The sequence below is a fragment of the Mesoplodon bidens genome, assembly GCF_964165515.1.
Source record: "Mesoplodon bidens genome assembly, chromosome: X".
Taxonomy (NCBI): domain Eukaryota; kingdom Metazoa; phylum Chordata; class Mammalia; order Artiodactyla; family Ziphiidae; genus Mesoplodon; species Mesoplodon bidens.
The window spans coordinates 2,387,612-2,410,436 of NC_138163.1; the positions used below are offsets into that span (position 1 = coordinate 2,387,612).

The window sequence follows — 22,825 nt, forward strand, 5'->3', positions numbered from 1 at the left end:
GTGGGTAACTGAGAGGATGAATGTGCCTGTCCCTGAGAGGGGAGCTGGTTTCCGGAGATGCTGAAGAGCCTGTTTTTGGCTGCATTGACTTTGAGGTGCCCAGGAGACATCCACAGGGAGACGTCCCATATGCATTTGGACCGAAGGGTTCGGTGGCCAGTGGGGAAAACAGGGTGGGGTATTGGGCTTTGGGAGTCATGGTCATTTCCCAAGTGGGGGCTAGGGGCTGGGGAGGGGGAAGTGCAGTAGTCAAGGTGGAGGTGGGCCTCAAGGGTGGCTGCCAGGGGGCTGCTGTCCTTCCCGGGTGCCCTGCTGTGCATAGACGCCCCTCTATGCACGAAGCCTGGCTTTTCTGGTGGACCACGTGCTCCAAGGTTCTGGGTGTAAATCTCCCCGTGAGCCCAGCTCTTTCCCGGAGACCTGCACCCTGTTCTCAGCTGAAATCACACTGCAGTTCAGCTGAACTTCCAGCCCTTCTCCCAGCTACCCTCCCCACAGGCTGGCAGGCTAACCTCTAAATAGATTGCACAAACACTTGCATGCGCAGTACTAAATACTACAGTTTGTCTGTCCTGCCTGTTGACCTTTGCCTCCATGCCTTTGACATGTTTTGATTCTCCAGGGTTGTGGGTTTTGTTTCATCAACAAGGTGACTGTGTGGTTAATTACCCTTTGACCTTTGGGGTCAGGGCCTCCATCTGGGCAGGAAACATCCACGGCTCCGGGAGTTTCTTGGCATTTAGTTGTCACTGCCACCCCGCCCTGTGCTCCTCCCCCCCCATCTCCCTGCAGTATTCCTGCCTCGCCTGGGCCACAAAGGGACGTGCCAACTCAGGGCAATGCTTCGCACTTCACGACTTCCTCCTGGCTCTCTCATCCACCAAGCCCTCCGCTGAGTCCCATTGGAAAATGGTGATCCAGGGGCCAAGACTGTGGCCCCATGGCAGGTTCTGCCCGCCCTCATCTCTGAGTCCCTGCCTGAGGACGAAGCCTGAGGAAGGGCGGCAAGATGGCAGGCTAATGTTCAGGAGCTTAAGAAAACTTACACCTGAGCTCAGTAGAAGGTGGGCTGCCTTTTGGCCCCGGGGACGGCCTGCTGGGAGTTTGCCCAAGAAGGCTCGAGGGCCTCACCAGCTTGGCTTGTCACTTGAAGATCCTGCCTCAAGCAGCTGCTTTTCTTTGTGAAACGTTCTCCAGGTAGCTGGAAGGACCTTGGCTGAAGATACTCATTGGAACATGTGTAGAGAAAAGGCTCGGTCTGCCAGGTATTGTGTTCTGGGGGCCCCAGCTTCTCTGCCCGCTGAAACTCAAACGAGAAGAGGCAATGGCACATGTGCAGCAGGGGCTGAGCAGGGACACTTGTGCTCCAGGTGAAGCCCAGGCAGGGACAGGAGGACAGGGAGCAGAGAGAGCCTTCCAGCCAGGATCTGCCTCATGGGCAAAGATCAGAAATGCAGAGACGGGAGGGAAGGACATTCCAGGTGTAGAGAAGAGAGACGAATCCATGAGGGCAGGAAGGCCCTGGCTTGTGTCCAACCCAGCGGTTCCACGAGGCCAGGGGCAGCGTGTGATGGGCAGAGGGCCGTGCAGTTGTGGAGGAAGGGTGAGGCCGGGCCACGCCAGGCTGAGAACTCGGGTTTTATTTGATAAGCAATGGAGAGCCATTCAACACTGTCTTGCTTAGTCGTGAAAACAGAAGAACACTCCAAAGATTTCCCATGCCCTATGGAACACTTAATTGGGTCCTAGCTACAAACTGGAGTCTTCGTTATGTTTGTTGGGGCCCGTTTTGAGAGATGGGGATGGAATTTGCGGCAGCTCTAAGCCCCCAGACCCACCTCAGCCCCTTCTCTTCTGCCTGACCTTTCTCCCTCAGCCTTTCCTTCCCAGAGATTTTGGCAAAAGTGGACAACACTCACAGCCCAGAACGTTCAGAGGCCGCCTTCACTTTCATTGCCTTCGAAGTACTTGGGACACTCAAGACACCATGGAGGGCCTTGGCCGGTGCTGTGCTGTGTCCTGCCGATGCAGGCAAGGAAGAGCATGGCTCAGGGCTGGGGTTTTAATGACTCTTCCTTCTTTATTATCAAAGTCATTTGGGAATAGGAACATTTATAAATATTTGATGACATAGAAAGCACATGAATATTCAGCCGTTAAAGTCTGTGCTTGGAATATTCTATTCCGTCCTGACTGAGTCTTGCTCAGTGAAGAGCTTGTGCTGTCCACCTGGGGGTGAGCTGACGGGGGCGGGGGCCATGGCAGCTGTGTCTGGAAGGTCTGCCACGTGTGGCAGCAGGGGCAGCTCTCTCATGTTCCTCCAACTTCCTCCACCCTATCAACCCCCAGAGAAATGCAACTCCCATAATATTCCAGACAGGGGATGCCAATTTGGCTTCATGCTAGAGGGGTAAAGAAATCCTCACCAAGCCACCTTGAGGTCCTGTGGGGTAACGGTAAGGCGATGATGCTCTGGGTCAGGGTCCACCTTGCTGACCTCCTTGCGAGGGGCTACCCGCTTTGCATCTTGGGGCTGCTGGTGCCAGTGTCGAGGGAAGGCAGGCTAAGGTCTGGGGTCCTGGACTGTGTCTGGGCCCACTTCTGCTGTAGGAGCCCCGCGCCCACAAGATCGTGATGCTCTGGGCACTCTGTCTCTCCACCCCTCCCTCCCCCAAGGACGAAGCTGGTGCGGGCCAGGCAGCTGGGGTGAGGGCAAGGCTGTCCAGCAGACACATGCAGCAAGGCCAGGAAACTCTGGGGATAGCAGCCCTCGTGTCCCAAGCCACGTGCCCAGCCATCGAGTGCTATGTGGGTCATGGTGCTCAGGGCCTGAGGCTGAACGCTGCTGCCTCTCTGAGGCCACCCAGGAAGGGGAGCTGGGTGGCCGTGGCTGGGGTGCTAGGAGTGGGCGTCCCCTTCCTGGGGATCTGCTTGCTTTAGGGCTGCTGGAAGAGTCTGGTCTTACTCATCTGAAAAGAGTCTGAGAGTAAAGGCGAGGTAGCTGTGTGAGTTGTGCACTGTGTGTGTGTGTGGCCTGTGGGACCAGGAGGGAGCGTGATGAACAGAAAACATTTGTCCTGAGTAGCTCCGGATGTAGTGTCCACTTGTGGTATGGGCTGCAGAGTCCCCAGAACCTCCTGGAGCAGTTTAGCACAGACCATAGGGACAGCCACAGCTATTCTGGATGGAACTGTGGCCTTGGAAGCTTGTCCCATGACCAGTCTTCTTGACACAAGTCATGCCCAGACTTCTCTCCTGCCCTGGGCAAGGCTGGGACAGAACCCACCCCTCACTCAGTTCACGACCTGGAGTGCGTGCAAGTGTCACCAGTTTCTCATTTCTTTGTTGCTAAAGCCACCCCTGACCCTCTTGAGGACACTGGCATCTCTTGGCCTGGTCAGCCCTGCCTCTCCCAGAGCCTGAGAGCGGACAACTTTCTCCCGGGCTACAATCATCAGGAGACACTCTAGGGCTCGTGCCTGGGAAGATAAGCGAAAAGAAAGTACCAACTGATCCCAGTTAAAGCCACTGGTCTGCCCAGGCAGCCAAGTCTAAGGTCTCGGCCAGGAGTACCAAGAATGCCTTGGAGCAGGGGCTGGGCCCGGAACTGACTAAGAGAACACACTCAGCACACTCTGACTTCAGTCGTATCCAAACTCATGATGGGACTTGCCGGCATGTGAGCACTGGTTCTGGACTTTTAGTCCCTCTGCCCTCAACTTCCCCCATTCTGAGATGGGGCAGCCTTGTAGTTACTCCTGTGGGGATCCTTGGGAAACAGCAGAGCTGGGCAGCTGGCCCTTCTGACCCTCTGGCAACCTGGCTTGGGGGCTGAGCCAGGAGTTAAGCTGGTGACTGAGGCAGAGCCTGAGGGGACCACAGACTTCCTCAGCTCAGGATCCTTGTCTGAAATCCAGAGGGTGGTGAAGCCAGAGTAAGCTGGGCCAGATCGGACAAATCCTAAACATGGAATTCAAACAATAACCCTAACTGAATGCATCCAGCCTAGTCAGCTCTTATAGGGCCTCTCTTGAAGGCTCTACAAGGCCATTGATCATCATCTCCTCTGGGAGCTACACAGGAAAGGCACTGTCTCCTCCTCTCTCCTTTTTTTCTGATGGAGAAACAGAGGCCAGAGAGCTTCAGTGACTTGTCCACGGTAGAAAGTGGTCTCAGCTGTGTGTCTCGGGAGTGTGCTACTCTAGGGCCTGCCTGACCACATCTCCTTTCCATGTAAAGGGGAAAACAGAGCAGGACCAAATCCTTCTGTTAGAAACACCAGATCTGGCTATGGAGACTTCTGATGCTGCACAGTCAGCCTGTGAGCTGCCCCTGAGCTGTCCCCAAGGTTGGAATGCTACCAGCTGAGTAGCTGGCAGGAGTCTGCCTTCCCGAATGCCCCACCCCACCCCCCACGGTCTAGAGGTAGTTCTTGACCCCGAGCCTGGGCCACTCTGCATGCGAGCAAAGCAGTGCCTCTTGCTCCCTTGTGATCTCTCATCACTCTCTTTAATGAGTGTGGCGTGGTCATGTACATATATGGTCCTTCCTGTAGTGTTGGGCAGGAGGGGGTATGGTGGTCCCCTGGCCTCCCGAGACGAGGAGGCAACAGAGTCTCTGCCAACATCCTAGAACACCAGCCACTTCCAACTCTACCCATCCAAACTCAAAGAGGGTACCAAGAATAACCCTGACCTTTGCTTCCATCTCTGTGTGGCAGCCCAAGAGAACTGGCTCTTGGAAATGCTGTGCACGTGCTGACACAATGGGAGATGTACCTGAACGTACCACGGAGGCACTCTGACAAGTGACTGGGCCTGCAGCTGCTTCTTCCCAATGGTTGCGAAGGGTGGTACCAGAAATCAAACAGCCCCCGTGTCTTGCTCAGCTTAGGCTGCCATAACAAAATACTACAGCTGGGGGGTGGGGGTGGCTTCAGCAACAGATTTTTAGTTCTCACAGTTCTAGAGGCTGTCAAGGTGACCAAGATCAAGGTGATAGCAAGGTAGGTTTTATTCTGAGACCTCTTCTATTGGCTTGTCGGTAGCCACCATCTTGCTGTGAGCTGATGTGACTGCCTCTTTGTGCATACAAGGTGAGAGAGGGAGCAAGCTCTCTGTGTCTAAGAGCACTAATTCCACTATAAGGGCACCACCCCCACGACCTCATCTAAAGCTAATCACCTCCCAAAGGCCCCACCTCCAAATACCATCCTATTGGCGGTAGAGCTTTAACATATGAATTGAGGGGGACCCATTCCGTCCATAGCACCCTGGCAGAGATCAGGCTACCTGGGGAGTGTCAAGCTTCTCCTGTGGGTATGTGGCCTCACTGTACCCTTTATTGTAACTTGCCACTGGGGACTGGAGCTTCCTTTGCCTTCTTCCTGCAATGGTTCATTACTTTAAGACTGACATTCAAGGCACATGATGACTTCAGGTTAGGTTATCCAAGCCCCCCCTACCCCGGCTTCCCCGCCTCTGTGCAGACAGCTGGGAAGATGCTCTCCTTGGTGCTTGACTGAGAGCAAATCACTCTTCCTCCAGGAAGTACTCCTGCCAGAAAGAAGAGAAGGAACCTGCACGTAAAGCAAATGGGCACTGTGCCCTTGAGCAACCAGGCTCACCTCTCACAGGCTGTATTAGGCATTGGCACAGTCAACACAGAGTGGGTAGCCCCAGGCCAACTGTGTTGGGCCTCAGCTACCCAGAAGACTTGGGCACACAGCCACTTGGGAAGGCAGGTACCATTTCTAGGTTCCAAAAGTCAGTTATAAGTTCACAAGAGAGTTGTAGTAAAACACAATTTTTATTAAGCAGCAAAGCTATGATTACTTTAAGCGCAAAACTTTTGACCTGGTTACAGCTTCCCACAGTTGGATTGCGGTTCTCCACGCATTTTCCCAGCTTGACTGTGGAGGAAGTGCCGGCCTTGATTGTCAAGGCCAAGGCCTCGGAATTTTCACAGCCTGATATGGAAGAGCTCCTACTAGATTGCAAATCATGCTGGAAAATACTTCTTGTCAGCAAAAGGCTATTCTACCCTGAGCAGACCCCACAGCCTGCCTGCCCATGGTAGAATCGGTGTCTGCGAGGCTGGGCAGTGCACGCTAGGGATCACAGGCTGCCTCTGCAGAACAACTTCAAAGAAACAGGTTGTGCTCAACTAACAATTACAAAAAGAACTTACCAGAAAGAAAATGAAGGATCCATCCCACCCCCTACCCCTTACTCCAGGGGACTCTGTGAACCGTGGAGGTCCCCTGGTCATGCAGGCCTCATCAGCTTGTCTCCCCCTCTTCTCTCGAGGCTGGAGAGGAAAATACAGGTGGTGCTGCTACTCGTGCAAGTTGGACTCCTCCTCAGGAACGTAGTAGTGGATTTGGCCTGGCCCGTATTCCGCGTGGTCTTGGGAAGTCTGTAGACTTGTAGGGTCCGGGACTTCTGCCTCAGTGGATGGCCCCTGCCGGGAAAAAGGGGTACAAAGTAGAGTCCTTTGCTAGGGTTCCTGGGCCCATTTTGCAGCGGTGGGAGAATCCCTTTAGTCCAAGTCAGCAAGCCAGTGAGAAGCAAGTCTTTGGAACACAAGCCTGCAAGGTGCCGGTAGAAGTTGGAGCTGAGGAAATGGGATCACCCCCGTTTCTCTCTCCAAATGGCATCTTGCCTTAAAGGCCAGCAGAAGCAGTCCTGGGCTCTCCCAAACTTGTCTGAATGCCTAAGGCTACTGGGCCCCGTGTCTGGCCTCCCGGTCCAGTTCCCTACCAGCCATGGCCAGCCGAGGCCTTAGAAGGTCTCTCCCTGCCCCTACCTTTGGCCCTCACCATTCTGCTCAGGCTAGGTGACTTCCACACTGAGCCTGACTGGCAGCTACCAGGCTCACTAGAGCAACGAGACAGAGAGAGGTAACAACGCACTCTGGGCTGTGGACAGGGGAGGCAGGACAGACACACAGATGGTGTTCCAAGGAGTGGGCTGTGTGAATCTTTTCTGCTGGAGAAAGAGGGACCCCTTGGGCTGGGTTTTGAAGGTGATATAAGGTTTCAACAAGTGGAACTCAAGAGGGTGGAGGAGAAGGTAGAGGAGACAGAAGGAGCAGGGCTGCGCTGTGGGCAGAAGCCAAAGGTGTCTGGGGACCCGGGGAGAGGGAGGGTCCAGAGCGTGGAGAAGACGAACCAGAGCAGGGTGTGGGGAGCCCCTAAGTCTTGTGGACAGGGAGCCTCCAACACAGTCCTACCTTTGGCTGGTCCACTGCATTCTCCCATCTGTGTAACCTCGCGGGGTCCTCCCTTCCCCACTTCCCTGGGACATCTGCTCAGCTTGCTCTGCCTCTCAGGGCCCATCCAGAGGGTAAGTGCCTTGAGAGCAGGCATGAGGAAGGCTCTCACCAGAGCCCGGCTTGGTAAGTGAACCACAGGATTCACTGACCATCTGATGTCTTCGTGTGGGCAGTCCCTTTAATGGGCCAACTTTCTGGAGGGCTGGTGGCCCAGCTGGTCAAAGGGTCTATGTGAAGTTAATCATAGCCATTTAAAACATCCAATCCCCTTCATTCTGCCTTAGTTTACTGTTTTTTTTTTCTTGTTGTTAGTTTTTTTTTAAAGAGGTTAAGTTCTATTAAGATTTCTAAAGCCAGAATCCAAACACCCTTTGTAAATGCTGTTAGGCAGATTGAGAGTTTGTGGTCCCCAAGGGGTCTGCTGGGAGTGTACCTGGGAAGTAAAACCTGCTATGTGACTGCCATCTGGACCAGCTCCCGCCACTGCCCTAGCAACACAGCCAAGACAGATGGTCCCCAAGGTGGGGTCTGCCCTGCCAAATACGGGGCACCCCATGGATGGATACCTTGCACATTCATTCAGTGGAAGGACTCCTGGTTTATTATCAGTACAAGGAAACATGCCACACCAGGCCTTGGATTTTGTAGCACAACTAAAGATCCAGAAGTTCAGAAAGGGGTCTGGGCTGGGGCATTGAGCTCGGCATATGGCAGGACTCATTTTGCCCAGGAAACATATTTGTGAGAGGTTTCCAAATCTGATTGCTTTTAATATCACCGAGGACAGCTCACTTTTTCATGGAAGCCTAGAGAATCTTTTTGCTCAGGCGTGACTGCTACCCCATGTGGGTACCCACCCTCAGATTTCTTTGAGCTTTGAAGTATGGATTTCACACACGGAACATATGGGGAAGGGTCCAGCCTCGGTGCAGAACTTCCTGACCTTGGCCGGGGGGCAGAGGAGAAGGGGGTGTATACCTGGATCCAGGTAACTTGGTCCTGCAGGGAGGCCTGCTCACTGGAAGGCCAAGAATTAACTTGGAGGTAAAGGTGATGCTGTGGGTCTTGTGGCTGTTGCTGAAGTTGGATAAAACACTCTGGGATCTGCAGCATGACTAAGTTTGGGTCAGAACTTATCTGAAACTGAGGGATGGTGGTAGAAGAAATCATCTCAGTACTTTGGTTATGTACCAAGAGCATTGGATTCAGGCAGGGATCCTGCTGGTCCTCAGGAAGAAAACTGTAAGATAAGAAACATGTTACAGTGACACGGGTCTAGAAACGATGGCCCAGGAGACACTGTCTTGCTCATCACTAGGTGCTCAAGCAACATTTGCTTCGAGTGGCTAAATCAGGATTCATTTGCTTGGACTCTCACTTTGGCCCAAATAAGTCTCAATTTGCCAAAGTAAAGTGAATGTAAATATTAAGAAAAATTAGTCATTTATATCAAGTGGTTTTATTTCTATTACGTGGACAGTCCTGGTTCTTCCACGATGGTAACTTCTGTGGCCTTGTGTCGTTTCACCTACCCCGAATTCAGGAACTTGCCCTTCGTCACTGAAGGAGCTCATGGCCGAGAGGAGCCTGCAAGGTCTGTTCTCCTTCTCTAAGTCCAGGGCTCCCTCTATCACCCTAAACCTGGAGGTCGTGTGATAAACAGAGATTTTTGAGCATCATCCCAAACTCTGAATCTGTACTGTTAACAACCTCTTCAGGTTGATTCGGATCATCAGGCCAGTGGGAAACATGGCACTAACCCACCCCACATGTCAGGGACACTGATCCTAAAGGAATGCAGAAGAACATCCAGAGAGCTCTGGGAGACCCACTCAGAGAGCTCTGGGAGACCCGCTCAGAGAACTGGCATTCATTCAAAAATAGTTATTGGGTGCCAAGAATGTGCTACACAACACTTCATTGCTGAGCAGAACCTTCTTTTTCTGGCACTTGGGACCAAAAATTTTATCCCTGAGCAGAAAATGTGTTCATGTGCTCATACTGCCTCCCAGGACTTGGTCCTTCTGTGTTCTTGGCTCTTTAGGCATCCAATGGCAATCTAGCAACTCTTTCACACCTGCTTCCCCCATAGAGATCGTCAGTGCCCTGGAGACCCCTTCACCTGGTCTACTGTGACCACCAGATCCCAGGGAAGTGGAAGAAGGAGCCAGGAGTCATTCACCTGGGGACACTCAAGACTTTACTATAGACACCCTGTGCTGTGAGACTCGGCTTGGGTGGGTGAGTCAAGTGATTTCAAGAGTGCCATGCTAATTCCCTAGCTTGGAGACTTCCTGATCTAGTCCTCTTATTTTCATGGAGATGCCTCTGTTCCATCAAGGCATGCTCGGCTATGCACCATGCCTGTGGAGGCGGGGTTCAGTGGCCACAGAGCAGGATGAGTGGGAGCACACTGCTTGGGCTGAGGGGACTTTTGGTGCCCGTGGGCAAGTCACCCATGGTTTCAGGTATGGTGTCCAGCCACGAGAGGAAAGCAGTGACCTCAGCCCTTATTACCATTCCATGCACTCCTTACCTATGACTCCTGTCTTCCTGGCCCCAAGGGTTTTCACCATGAGAGCTGCTGGAGAGCTGTTGCTCAGCTACTAATTGACCAGGTTCGCATGGCAGGAGTATTTGCAGCACAGGGTTTTCCACAGTAACATTTTGCTGCTCTGACTGCTCCTGCAGCCTCTCCTCCTGCAGCCTCTCCTCCTGCTGTTGCACGTATTGCACCACCTCCTGAGCAGGCTGCTGTGTCAAAAGAAAAGAGATAACAGAGCCTCTCAGAAATGGAACACGAACACTCCATTCTCCCAAGGTGGAAGACAACAGCAATGCCGCCTCTCTGGGTGACTGTCTGGTTGTTTGGGCACGAGCTGCAGTCGTGCTCCCGGCTGTGAGAAGCTGCGGTGCAGCACATATGGACATGCACATGTGCATGTGTGTCCAGGTCTGGTTAGCCAGGATATTTTTTTATCTCAGGCAAACGAATTGCAGCCAACTGGGTAGCCACTGACCCCTCAAGGAGAAACAGCTGAGCACACATTTTCATGAAAATGAATCGCCTTTCAGCTACACAGATGAAACAGGCTTTCTATACCTGGGAAGAGGCGTCACAGGGCTCCTCAAGCTCCTCGGGAAATTGGAAGCAGTGGGATGAACATGAACCACAGAAATGCTTGGCCTCCCTGAGGTCTGGGAAGGGCCTGTTCATCGGCTCAATGCGTTGTTTCTTGGGCACTGGCTCCAAAGACTGGGGCTCAGGACTGTGAATGTGGCGTGAGGTAGACGGCTGCATCTGTAAGGACACAGTACCACAAAGGTCTTATTCTGAGGCCACAGCTTTCCTTAGGGCACAAGACATGCTGGTCATGGAGCAAGACTGCCTACAGGCCAGCCCACAGGAAGCCTTGGCTGTACATGAGCCACATCTGCCACTGCCAGGGCCTGGCTGGGCCCATCTCAGCTCTTGCAGCCAAGAGAAAAGGGGCAAAGCCATAAGTCCCTGCTGAAGATCATTCCAGATGTCCCATGCTGCCCTGGAGGCAGCAGCTGTTACCATTAGCAGGCCCTATTGACTAACTCCTTGAAGACTGTCAAGGTCCCTTTCTCCTCTCCCTTCCGCCACTTACACAGAACTGGTCTCTGACATGCAACCTGGAATCCTTCACTTCCTGGAGCTCCTCCTTCAATATTTCCAGCACTCGGCTCTGGCTCTGGATCTCATTCTGCAGCAGCTGCGCCATCTTCACCAGATGCTCCCAGAACTTCTTCCTCAGCTTCCGCTCCCGTCTGTTGATATACTCTATGACGGATGGCGGCAGGCATAGTGACTGTGTGAAGGAATCACTTATGGTTCATAAACAGGGCCATTGGGTTCTCCAAATTCTACCATATTGTTTTATTTCCAAGTTTTTAAATACTGAGAATGAAAAAAATGACACTCCAACCCTGATTTCATTCACTACTAGGAAGTTTAAAGAAGTGGTTAGGGAATCCAGAAATTCTATATCAGAAATGGATTACGGGGATCATTTACTCTAATGTTCCCCCTAAACATAAAGCTGTGGAATTGGCCCAGCGACATGAAGTAACCTTCTCAAATTCCTTAGTGAAAGAGTCAGAGTGAAACAGGTCAGATCACAAACGAGACATGGGGAAACACCTATCGATGCCTCTGCTAGCAATGCAGGAAGAAGAAGGATGCTCAACTGGCACTTCCTTTATTCCAGGCACTCGTCCAAGCACTGTACAGAATTCACAGATCCGATTTTCACAATCCCTGATCAAGTAGGTACTGTCCATACACAACCATAGTACTTGGAACACTCTCTGCCTGGCCCTAGAAATTTAATTTTAACTTGAGTACCAGCCTCAGACCTGGAAATAAACAAATGTACTGGTTGATAAAATTAGAGAATGTGTTGGAGGACAAACTAATGCTTCGGATTGGCTGGAAAGGAAGGAGGAGGCAAATCACATGTGGAAGGGAAGCCAGGAAAAGAGCACTGTGCAAACCATACACATTTAGGTGGCCGGGGAACTTGAATTTTATTCATCAGCCACCTTGCACTGCTTCCAGGAGGAGTGTTCTAAAACACAAATCTGATTGGGGAAGTAACATGCTCACATCAATGTTGTACAACATGCCTTCTGGCAGCTGTGTGGAAGATGAACTGACAGGAGGAAGTAAGTTTAGAGTCAGAGAGAAGCTAGTTAGGAGGCTGTAGAGGTAATTCAAGGTAGAGATAACAGGGGCCTAAAACAGATCAGAGACAGGAAACAGAACGGAAGGGTCAGGGGAGTGTCCAAGATGGCAGAGTAGGAAGACACTGAGCTCACCTTCTACCATGGGCACACCAAAATTACAACTGTCTACAGAGCAACTGTTGATCAGAAGACTTGAAGACCAGCAGAAAAGATCTTCCACAGCTACATATATAAAGAAGGAACCATAAAGAGATGGGTGGCAGGGATGGAGACACAGGATAGTCAAGACCCATACCCCTAGGGTGGGTGACCTAAATAGACATTTTTCCAAAGAAGATATACACTCCTCCAACAAACACATGAAAGAATGCTCAACATCATTAATCATTAGAGAAATGCAAATCAGAACTACAACGAGATATCATCTCACACCAGTCAGAATGGCCATCATCAAAAAATCTAGAGACAATAAATGCTGGAGAGGGTGTGGAGAAAAGGGAACACTCTTGCACTGCTGGTGGGAATGCGAATTGGTACAGCCACTATGGAGAACAGTACGGAGGTCATTAAGAAACTAAAAATAGAACTACCATATGACCCAGCAATCCCACTACTGTGCATATACCCTGAGAAAACCACAATTCAAAAAGAGTCATGTACCACAATGTTCCCTGCAGCTCTGTTTACAATAGCCAGGACATGGAAGCAACCTAAGTGTTCATCGACAGATGAATCTATAAAGAAGTGTGGCACATATACACAATGGAATATTACTTAGCCATAAAAAGAAACAAAATTGAACTATTTGTAGTGAGGTGGATGAACTTAGAGTCTGTCATACAGAGTGAAGTAAGTCAGAAAGAGAAAAACAAATACTGTATGCTAACACATATATATGGAATCTTAAAAAAAAATGGTTCTGAAGAACCTAGAGGCAGGACAGAAATAAAGACGCAGACCTAACAGAGAATGGACTTGAGGACACGGGGAGGGAGAAGGGTAATCTGGGACGAAGTGAGAGGGTGGCATGTACATATATACACTACCAAATGTTAAATAGATAGCTAGTGGGAAGCAGCCGCATAGCACAGGGAGATCAGCTCGGTGCTTTGTGACCACCTAGAGGTGTGCGATAGGGAGGGTGGGAGGGAGACGCAAGAGGGAGGGGATATGGGGATATACGTATATGTATAGCTGATTCACTTTGTTATACAGCAGAAACTGACACACCATTATACAGCAGTTATACTCCAATAAAGATGTTAAAAAAAAAAAACAGCAAACAAACAACCCCCAAATGGGCAGAGGATATGAATAGATATTTTTCCAAAGAAAACATACAGATCGCCAACAGGCACATGAAAATATGCTCAGCATCACTAATTTTCAGGGAAATGCAAATCAAAACCACAATGAGATACCACCTCACACCTGTGAGAATGGCTATCATCAAAAAGACAACAAATAACCAAAGTGTTGGTGAGAGTGTGGAGAAAAGGGAACCCTCCTGCACTGTTGGTGGGAATGTATATTGTGGTGCAGCCACTATGGAAAACAGTATGGAGATTCCTCAAAAAATTAAAAGTGAAACTACCATAAGATCCAGAAATTCCATTCCTGGGTATTTATCCGAAGGAAAGAAACACAGTAATTAGAAAAGATATAGGTACCGCTATGTTCACTGCAGCATTATTTCCAATAGCCAAGATATGGAAGCAACCTAAGTGCCCACTGACAGATAAATGAATAAAGATGGAGCGTATATACAACTGTAATATTACTCAGCCATAAAAAAGAATGAAATTTTGCCATTTGCAGCAACATGGATGGGCCTACAGTGTTTAAAGCTAAGTTAAATAAGTCAGGATAGAGAGACACAAATACATTGATTTCGCTAAATGTGGAATCTAAAAAACAAAACAAATGAACAAATAAGACAAAACTGAAACAGAGTCATAGATACAGAGACCAAACAGTTGGTTGCCAGAGGGGAGGGGAGTGGGGGATTAGAGGAGAAGGTGAGGAGACTAAGAAGTACAAACTTCCAGCTGCAAAATAAATGAGTCACGGGTATGAAAAGTACAGTGTGCGGAACACAGTCAATAATTATATATTTCTATGGTGACAGATGGTAACTAGACTTATTGTGGTGATGATTTTGAAATTTATAGAAATATCAAATCACTGTGTTGTGTACCAGGAACTAACATAGTGTTGTAGGTCTATTACACTTCAAAAACAAACAAAGAAACAAACTCGTAAAAAAAGAAAACAGATTTGTGGTTATCACAGGTGGGTAGGGGGGTGGGTGGGGAAACTGGATGAAGGCAGTCAAAAGATACAAACTCCAAGTTAAAGATAAGTAAGTTCTGCGATGGAATGTACAACATGATGAATATAATGAACACTGCTGTCCGTTATATATGAAAGGTGTTAGGAGAGTAAATCCTAAGGCCTCTTATTACAAGGAAGAAGTTTTTTCTATTTCCTTAATTGTGTATCTATGTGAGATGATGGATGTTCACTACATTCATTGTGGTAATTACTTCATGATGTATGTAAGTCAACTCATTATGCTGCACACCTTAAACTTTTACAGTGCTGTATGCCAACTGCATCTCAATAAAACTGGAAGCAAAAAAAAAGACAATTTAAAAGTCCAAATGCAGGGACACATTTTAGAGAAATTAAGGAAGTGGATAGGACTTCTCAACTGACTGGCTGAGGGAGACAGCAAAGAGGTGAGATTCTTGGAAAAGAGCTGTCAGAGCTGTAAGTAGGACCTAGAAACAACGGTTGCTTGCCTTGATCTGTGCTAGACACTCTGTGTATAACAAGATGAGAGAGCCACAGTCCCAACCCACAATCCCCATATTAATGATGAGAAAAAGGTACATACACATGGCAATCGCTAAAGACAAAAAGAAGATAGACTGTGGTCCTTCAACCTATTTATGGTTAGTAGAAACATACAGCTGAGTTATTAAAGAGAGAGAGAGAAAAAAAACATTCAAGTTGTTTTTTTCTCATTTGTAGTAAAAAGTTATATGTTATTTTTAATCCACTGAAAATTGCCCAATTGTCCTTCTTTCACAATATAGTGTCTATCTTCCTCTAAGAAAGCAGGCATTCATTAGACAAAAGAAAATCTCTTAACTCAGGACTGGAAGAGACAAACCTTACAGGTCATCACATCTACCCTCACTTCTCCAGGTAGGAGTCTTTTCTCTGCTGTCCCTGGCAGATGAGCTACCACGCCTTGGCTCAAACCTTTCCACTGAAGGGGAGGGGGTTCACCACCTGGGGAGGGAACCTCCCCAGGAGGGAGCATCTAGAAGGACTTCCTTGAAGGGAGCAAGAAAGCTGCCCGCCCTGAGCTGCTCGCTCTTTGCCATAGTTTGATCCACTGGAGACATATCTTCCACTTAAGGAGCAGGACGGCCCTGCAGCTATTTGGATCAAGCTGTCCTGTCCCTCCCAGTCTCCCTTCTCCAGTGCGTTCCACTAAAGACCATGTGACATTTTCCAGCCCCTCTCCACCCTGCTCTCAATCTTCTGGGTACACTCCAGTCTGTCAATCCATGGCGCCCAGAAACAAGCCTATTACACTCTCACATGCAGAGCCAGGCTACACACACTCATTGCTGGTTATTTTGACTATTTTAAACTAAAGTTATATCTAAAGTTTAAATATAAATTAATTCGAAGGCGAAGAGGAACCTATCAACAGTGAAAGGGGAACCACAACTTTTTAGCATGATAGAGACATAAAGACAAATGTATTTCTACAGAAATTTTCTTTTAAATACTTCAAAGAATTTTCATAGCAGTCTAAACATCCCTGCAAGGCAAGCAGACCGTTTCAAGTTGGAGAAACTGAGGCTCAGAGATGTGCCAAGGTCACAGTACTGGGGCCAAACTCAAACAACTGTTTTCCAGCCCTCATTTCTTCTCATTAGAAAAGGATGCCTTTGGCATTAGGAATGAAGAGCCTCGTCTAAGGCTTGGTAATTAATGCATACAATTCCACATAACAGACCATACACTCATTATCTCGGTTGCCAATCCTGATTATAATAATCCTGTCTAATATAAAAGACGATCACCCAAATCTGTGATTATGTACACAAATTTGGGGGTAGAAGAGCAACACAATAGTTAATCCAACTGTTTTGATTTGGCCTTGAACCATACATTGGTGCTGACAGTTGAAGGTTGGATATATCTAACATTCTGAAAGGGATGCTTCTAACCTAATAACAATTCCATTGCAGAAACCTAGCTCGTGGTGGGGAAGTGTTGGTATGGGTAGGCAGGAAAGTCATCCTCCCATGGGATAGTTAGCATCCCCTCACAGGTGATGAGCACAGCTCTTAAAAATAGGGCCTTTTCTTAATAGTTAAGCTTCCTATTTGGCTTGAACTTTCTTTCAAGCACAAAGTGTCTTTGCATATTTCACAGTAAGACGGGCTTTGCAGGTTAGTGGTTCAGACAAATATGTGGAGCAAGGCTCCCGGAGATACCTCATCACTGATGTCAGTAGTGACACTCTGGGACGAGAGGGTCTCCTCGTCCTCCTGGTGTACCTGGTCCACCTCGTCCACCTCTTCCTCCTCATCCACCTGCTCCATCTCACCCATCTGATCCACCTGCTCCATATGTCCCACCTCACGTCTGAATTCAAAGTTCAGCGAAGATGGTGTTGCTGAGGAAGAAAAGACAGTGGAATTCATGATGAAAAAAGCAAAAGTACTAACGCTATCAAACAGATTACACAAATTTCTCTGTTTATTTCCTGTTATAAATTATAAAAACAGGGCTTCCCTGGTGGCGCAGTGGTTGAGAGTCCGCCTGCCGATGCAGGGGACACAGGTTCGTGCCCCGGTCTGGGAAGATCCCACATGCCGTGGAGCGGCTAGGCCCGTGAGCCATGGCCGCTGAGCCTGCGCGTCCGGAGCCTGTGCTCCGCAATGGGAGAGGCCACAACAGTAAGAGGCCCATGTACCGCAAAAAAAAAAAAAAAAAAAAAAAAAAATTATAAAAACAGGAAAGTCCAGTTTTATTCCATATTAATGATTAGGTGTGCCAGGTACCAGGAGTAATACAGAACACTACTTAAAAATCTGTTCACATTTGAGGGACTTTTCTGGTGGCGCAGTGGTTAAGAATCCGCCTGCCAATGCAAGGGACATGGGTTCGAGCCCTGGTCCGGGAGGATCCCACATGCTGCGGAGCAACTAAGCCCATGCGCCACAACTACTGAGCCAGCGCTCTAGAGCCCACGAGCCACAACTACTGGGCCTGTGTGCCACAACTAATGAGCCCACGTGCTGCAACTACTGAAGCCTGTGCACATAGAGCCTGTGCTCCATCCACACAAGAGAAGCCACTGTAGTGAGAAGCCCGTGCACTGCAATGAAGAGCAGCCCCCACTCGCCACAACTAGAGAAAGCCTGTGTGCAGCGACGAAGACCCAGCACAGCCAAAAATAAATAAATTAATTAATTTTAAAAATTTGTTAAAAAAATCTGTTCATATTTGAAAACGAAGTAAAAGAAGGGAATGTCTCACTTTACCTCCATCCATCCAAGCATAAGCAGGCACCCAACCCATTCGTGTTAAGTGTCTTTTCTTTATAAAAGTTCTTTTGGCTCTGCTTCTGGAATTTGGTACCTTCCAACTGATAAAACCAAATCAAACCTAGTCATAAATCACTTCTGTAAAACTAGGTTCCCCAGAATGTGGGATCTTGGGAGTGCCTGAAGCGCTCTTGGAGGTGTTGTGACATGACTTTCCTTCGGCAGCCACAAAAAGCAAAGTGGAGAACATTATTTGAATAATGCAAAATTATAGAATCATTTCAGAAAAGAGTTTGGCAGTTCTCTTCACACTCACATCCCATATGACCCAGTAGTCCCACTTCCAGGAATTTACCCAAATGAATTAAAAATATATAGGCACACAAAAATCCTCTATGCAAATGTTTACAGTAGCTTTATTTATAATCACCAAAAACTTGGAAACAACCCAGATGTCCTTCTTCAGATGAATGAGTTAAAAAAAAAGAAAAACACACACACACACAGAAAACACTGTAGTGCATTCATAAGATTAAGTACTACTCAGCAAGAAAAAAGGAATGAACCATTGATTCACACATGTATGAATCTTAAATTTATTTTTTTAACAAAGCCAGACCAAAAAAGGCTAGACATTGTATGATTCCATTTACATGACATTCTGATAAAAGGAAAGCAGAGATGGAATGCAGATCAATGGTTGCCAGAGGATGGGGGACAGAGTTTGAGTTCAAAGAGGCAGCACAAAGGAATTTGGGGGGTGACATAACTGTTCTGTTTGGTACTGTGGTGATGGGTGTATGACTCTTTGTCAAGAACTGCACACCCCAAAGAGCGGATTTTACTGTGTGTAAAGTAAATTGCTCTTATACATTTTTGAAATCACAATAATGGGTTCATGGACTTTGTCCCCATTTTGTTTTGAAAGGATTTTTTAAACAAAGCTTTGAGACTGACAGCAATAATGGAAGAACTGTTAACTAGAATATTTCAAAAATAGAAGCATTACTTCTATATGTGGACATTCCACAATACAAGTATGATAAGGTCAGCTAATTGGAGGACATGATTTGCATTATGTATCCACCACTGCTTTATTTATTTATTTTTTTCATACCAATCTTTATGTATTTATTCACACATTTGATAAAAATGTCACAGGAGTGAAATCGTTACAATGACATAAGTAACTGTATAGACCAGCCCCAAGTGCAGAGTCAAATTGCCAAAAAGCATATGGGCAACGCCCAGCCCCTTATCACATGTGCACTCACACCACTCGTCCACGCCACCCACGTCCCAACAATCACAGGCGCTAACTTCCAACATAACCGAGGGACTCTTCCTGGTCTGTCAGGTCCTGGGGATGAGGAAAGAGACATGATCAACGAAAAGAAGCTGGGACTGCCTGATGCATCTCCCTGCTCTGCCAATGACGCAGAGAACACAAGACTTTAAACACCAGGGCAGGCATTTCCTTGGCACAGTACTTAGGCAACAGAAAGGTCGAGGGGCTTAAAGTTTGTCTCAGGTTTAGCTCCCCTTTCAACAACGCAAAAGGGTAGCGAGTGGGGTGGGGAGCAATCTGGTCATTCAAATTCTAAGAAATAAGGGGACGGAGGAGGATTTGAAAGCTGTTCCCGATTCTCCAGTCAGACTGATCCCATCTGGTTGTGACTTTATCTGAACAGCGTAGTTTGCTCTTATTTTAGCTTGGAAGAGGAGGAAAAGCTTTTCAGAGGGACAAGAGGGTCACATAAACCACATCCCCCTTTATATTAGCACTTGGGACAAGGTTCCATCTATCTGTTCATACAGCTTGTCTACAGCTCTGAGAGCTCCAAGGGAGGCACCCGGTCCCCACTCCTCTGCCTTTAGCCTTCCAGGATGGGCAAATGCTCAGCATCCAGTCAAACCTGAAGTGTGAAAAATTAGGCCTCAATCAAAATGGTGTTTTCTATACAGACTATGGAAAAATCCTATTCAACTCCTCAATTCCCACTGTTTAACACAAAGTTAAAAAAAAAAAAAAAAACAGAGCTAAAGTGTAATGTGTCGAGCATCTCCACTGACCCCATCAAAAACACTGATGAGGGGACTTCCCTGGTGGCGCAGTGGTTAAGAATCCGCCTGCCAGTGAAGGCGACACGGGTTCGATCCCTGGTCTGGGAAGGTCCCACATGCTGCGGAGCAACTAAGTCTGTGCGCCACAACTCCTGAGCCCGCGTGCGTACAGCCCATACTCCACAACAAGAGAAGCCACCATAATGAAAAGCCCGTGCACCGCAATGAAGACCCAACACAGCCAAAAACAAAAAACAAACAAAAAAAACAACCACTGATGATACAGAGAGCCACCATCTCCCCAGTGTTCTTGGTAAACGGCCTGCGGGGGGAGGCAACGACCCAGATGAATACAGCACACGAATACAGAAGAACTGGCCAACTCAAAGGAAACTGCTCTGGGTAGAGGGAGTCAATGGGGTGTGAACGGGAGGCCAAGAGTGATATTTCTTCGTACAAACTTTATGTCCCTAAAGACAGGAGAAGGTGAGGACAAGGCACTTACACTGCCAAGCAACAGTTCACACCCACTCAACACCACGACTGTGAGCAAGAGCACCCCCCACTATCCCTCACTGAAGACGCAACCGTCCAGGTGGGCCAGCTGGACCTTCAGAACCGAAGGAAACCCAGAGTGCTGCAGAACTGAGGCTGAGAATGGAATGTGGGCAGAGGAAACCACACAGAGGAAGTAAAAGATGTTGTCCCCTCTGGCCTGAGGTGAGAGGCTTGTTCCAGATTAGCTCAGCGAAACACCAAATTTCCAAATGCTTGGCCTGAGCATATGACGATGCCCCCTTGGATGCCTCCTTCTTCTGTTTTAATAAAGTGCAGTAGGGCTCTGAACAAGACCAGACACCAGTATTGAATTATCTTGCACTGGTGGTTACAGCAGACACCTTCAAATACACGTCCTGTTTGTTCTGCAACAGAGTGAGTGATAAGACACGGAGACGGGGCTAGAAGCAGCCTGTCCCTGCTTATCTGAAAGTCCTTCAGGCGTACTCAATCCGGGCAGGGCCACAGCTACCCTCGCTCTTCTGCTCAGAAGATGGGGCGGTGGCCTTGGCTTCACTACCCACTTCCACAGGCTTAGATGAGGTATAGTCCTTTACTTTGATCTCCATGTTCTTGGCTTTCAGAGTGGCCATGTGCAGCTTCTCCAGGAAATCTGGCATGCCACTGGAAACCATGCAACACACACAGTAGCGAGGAAACACTATCTGGGGATTGTCACTGTACGTCAGCAAGTAGTCAAAGGCATTCTCATCAAATGACTTGTGGCGACGGATAACCATTTGGGATTCATATGATGTGACCCTCACAAATTCTGGAGACTCTGGCACACTAGGGTGCTCCACGGCCCGTGACACCAACACCATCACGTTGTTTTCCTCATCCACACTATACCGCCAAACATAAACATAATCCCGTGAGTACACTGGATAAGGAAAATGGGTTACCCAGTGAAGAACCTCAGCACCACTCACCACATCCCTGTCGATCACTTGCAGCTTGATCACCAGGGCGTCCCACTTTTTTCTATACTCTGTATCCAGCTGAGCACTGAAGAACTGCCGAGCTGTCACATCTGTGTAGGTTCCAAAAACTCTGTACTGGTGACGGGGGGTGCCTGTAATGGGGCGCCGCCACAGCTTGAAGTGTTTCTTATCCATCACCATTTCCCACAGGTGCTCTTTGCCTCCTGAATCTTCATCCCTTTCTGTTTGGGATTTTGGTTCTGGAGGGTGGTGGTCAACTCCAGAGCTCCGAAATGTACTTGACATTTCCTCCAACCGTTTCATCTCATCAATGGATCTCTGCAACTCCTCCTCCTGGATCCTCTCCTCGTCCCACGCGAACGCGCCGGCAAGCGCCGCCATCAAGGCAGAGGCATGGCCTGGGAGTCCATGCAGCTGGTGCCAGAGGCGACCAAGGAGGATGCGGTGCGAGCTCTCCCCGCCACTGCTTTAAGTTTTGTATTCTTTATACAATTATATTTATGAAATGTCTTTAATATTGAAACTCCTGTAGTAAGTATCACTGTGTTTGAGAGAGGATCACTTCGCCCTTTACTAAGAATTCTTTGTATAGTACAGTTTTGAAAAACCAAGAGGTTTCTTTGGACTGCAACTACCATACCATAGCAGAAGAGGCTGCACAAGTATGAGAAGATAAGATGCTACTCCTCCTAGGACTGAGATCTAGCACCAATCTTTAGATTAAAATTAAATGGGAGATTTACAATGTTTTGTTAGTTTCAGGTGTAAAGCAAAGTGATTCAGTTATTATATATATATATATATATATATCTAATTTACATGTATATAATTTATATGTATATGCATATGTATATGTATATATACAGATTCTTTTCCATTATAGGTTATTGCAAGGTATTGAGTATAGTTCTCTATGCTATACAGTAAGTCCTTGTTATTGATCTATTTTATATATAGTGGTGTCTTATCAGTTAATCCCATACTCCTCATTTCTCTCTCCCCCCAGTCCCCTGTGGTAACCATACGTTTGTTTTCTATGTCTGTGAGTCCATTTCTGTTTTGTAAATAAGTTCATTTGTACCATTTGTTTTAGATTCCACATATTATATTTCAATAAAAACTTTAAAAAATTAAGTGGGAGAGAATAATACCCTTCCCAAGCACTTGAACCATTGAGAAGATACTCATTTTCACTGCTCACACATCATCATCTCAAAACATTTACAGAAGATGAAGGAAGTCAGAAATCACTCTTGCAATTTCACACCATTATAAATAGAACATTATCTTCATTTGAAAAACTGTAACTACTCTGTAGGCCACTATTTTTCTTCTGAGAGTCCCCATCCAAATGTCCAAATGTACCCACCTGGCAATTCAGGTATGGTTTCCGAGGTGGATGTGCTGGAGTCATAATCTATAACAGACTTTCTTTTAATGACACGAACAAATTCTTGTGATCCATACTGGTCAACCACTACACCACCAACTTGACCCTATGAATTTCCAAAAGAGACGGAGAAGATGACATTTCAATTTGGTGACAAAGATATATAAAACAACAAGAAACTGGCAGAACACAAACTTTGATGCGTTTCACTTCATTTCTAAGACTGCTTCAATAAATTGAATACCTAACACAAAACCATCATGAAACACGTACTTGAAAAAAATTGCTGGAAGATAACAACA

General features: G+C 47.7%; 2 protein-coding genes across 2 annotated transcripts in view; both read right to left on the reverse strand.

The window, feature by feature from the left end:
* Positions 1 to 3,715: 3,715 nt before the first annotated feature.
* Positions 3,716 to 22,825, reverse strand: part of PASD1 (PAS domain containing repressor 1) — a gene marked incomplete at its 3' end in the record, with an annotated part of 115,113 nt that continues 96,003 nt past the window's right edge. Inside the window, exons 12-20 of the mRNA XM_081222188.1 lie at positions 11,909 to 12,037; positions 10,911 to 11,111; positions 10,379 to 10,576; positions 9,812 to 10,029; positions 8,254 to 8,515; positions 6,341 to 6,462; positions 5,835 to 5,988; positions 5,627 to 5,636; positions 3,716 to 3,960 (exon numbers count right to left, since the gene is read on the reverse strand). Coding sequence (XP_081078314.1) covers positions 3,716 to 3,960; positions 5,627 to 5,636; positions 5,835 to 5,988; positions 6,341 to 6,462; positions 8,254 to 8,515; positions 9,812 to 10,029; positions 10,379 to 10,576; positions 10,911 to 11,111; positions 11,909 to 12,037 — 1,539 coding nt within the window. The remainder of the gene's footprint in view (positions 3,961 to 5,626; positions 5,637 to 5,834; positions 5,989 to 6,340; positions 6,463 to 8,253; positions 8,516 to 9,811; positions 10,030 to 10,378; positions 10,577 to 10,910; positions 11,112 to 11,908; positions 12,038 to 22,825) is intronic.
* LOC308608980 (stAR-related lipid transfer protein 7, mitochondrial-like) lies at positions 20,509 to 21,542 on the reverse strand. Its single transcript, XM_081222389.1, has one exon. It carries the CDS (start codon positions 21,512 to 21,514, stop codon positions 20,627 to 20,629), a length of 888 nt encoding a protein of 295 aa, XP_081078515.1. The 5' UTR covers positions 21,515 to 21,542; the 3' UTR covers positions 20,509 to 20,626.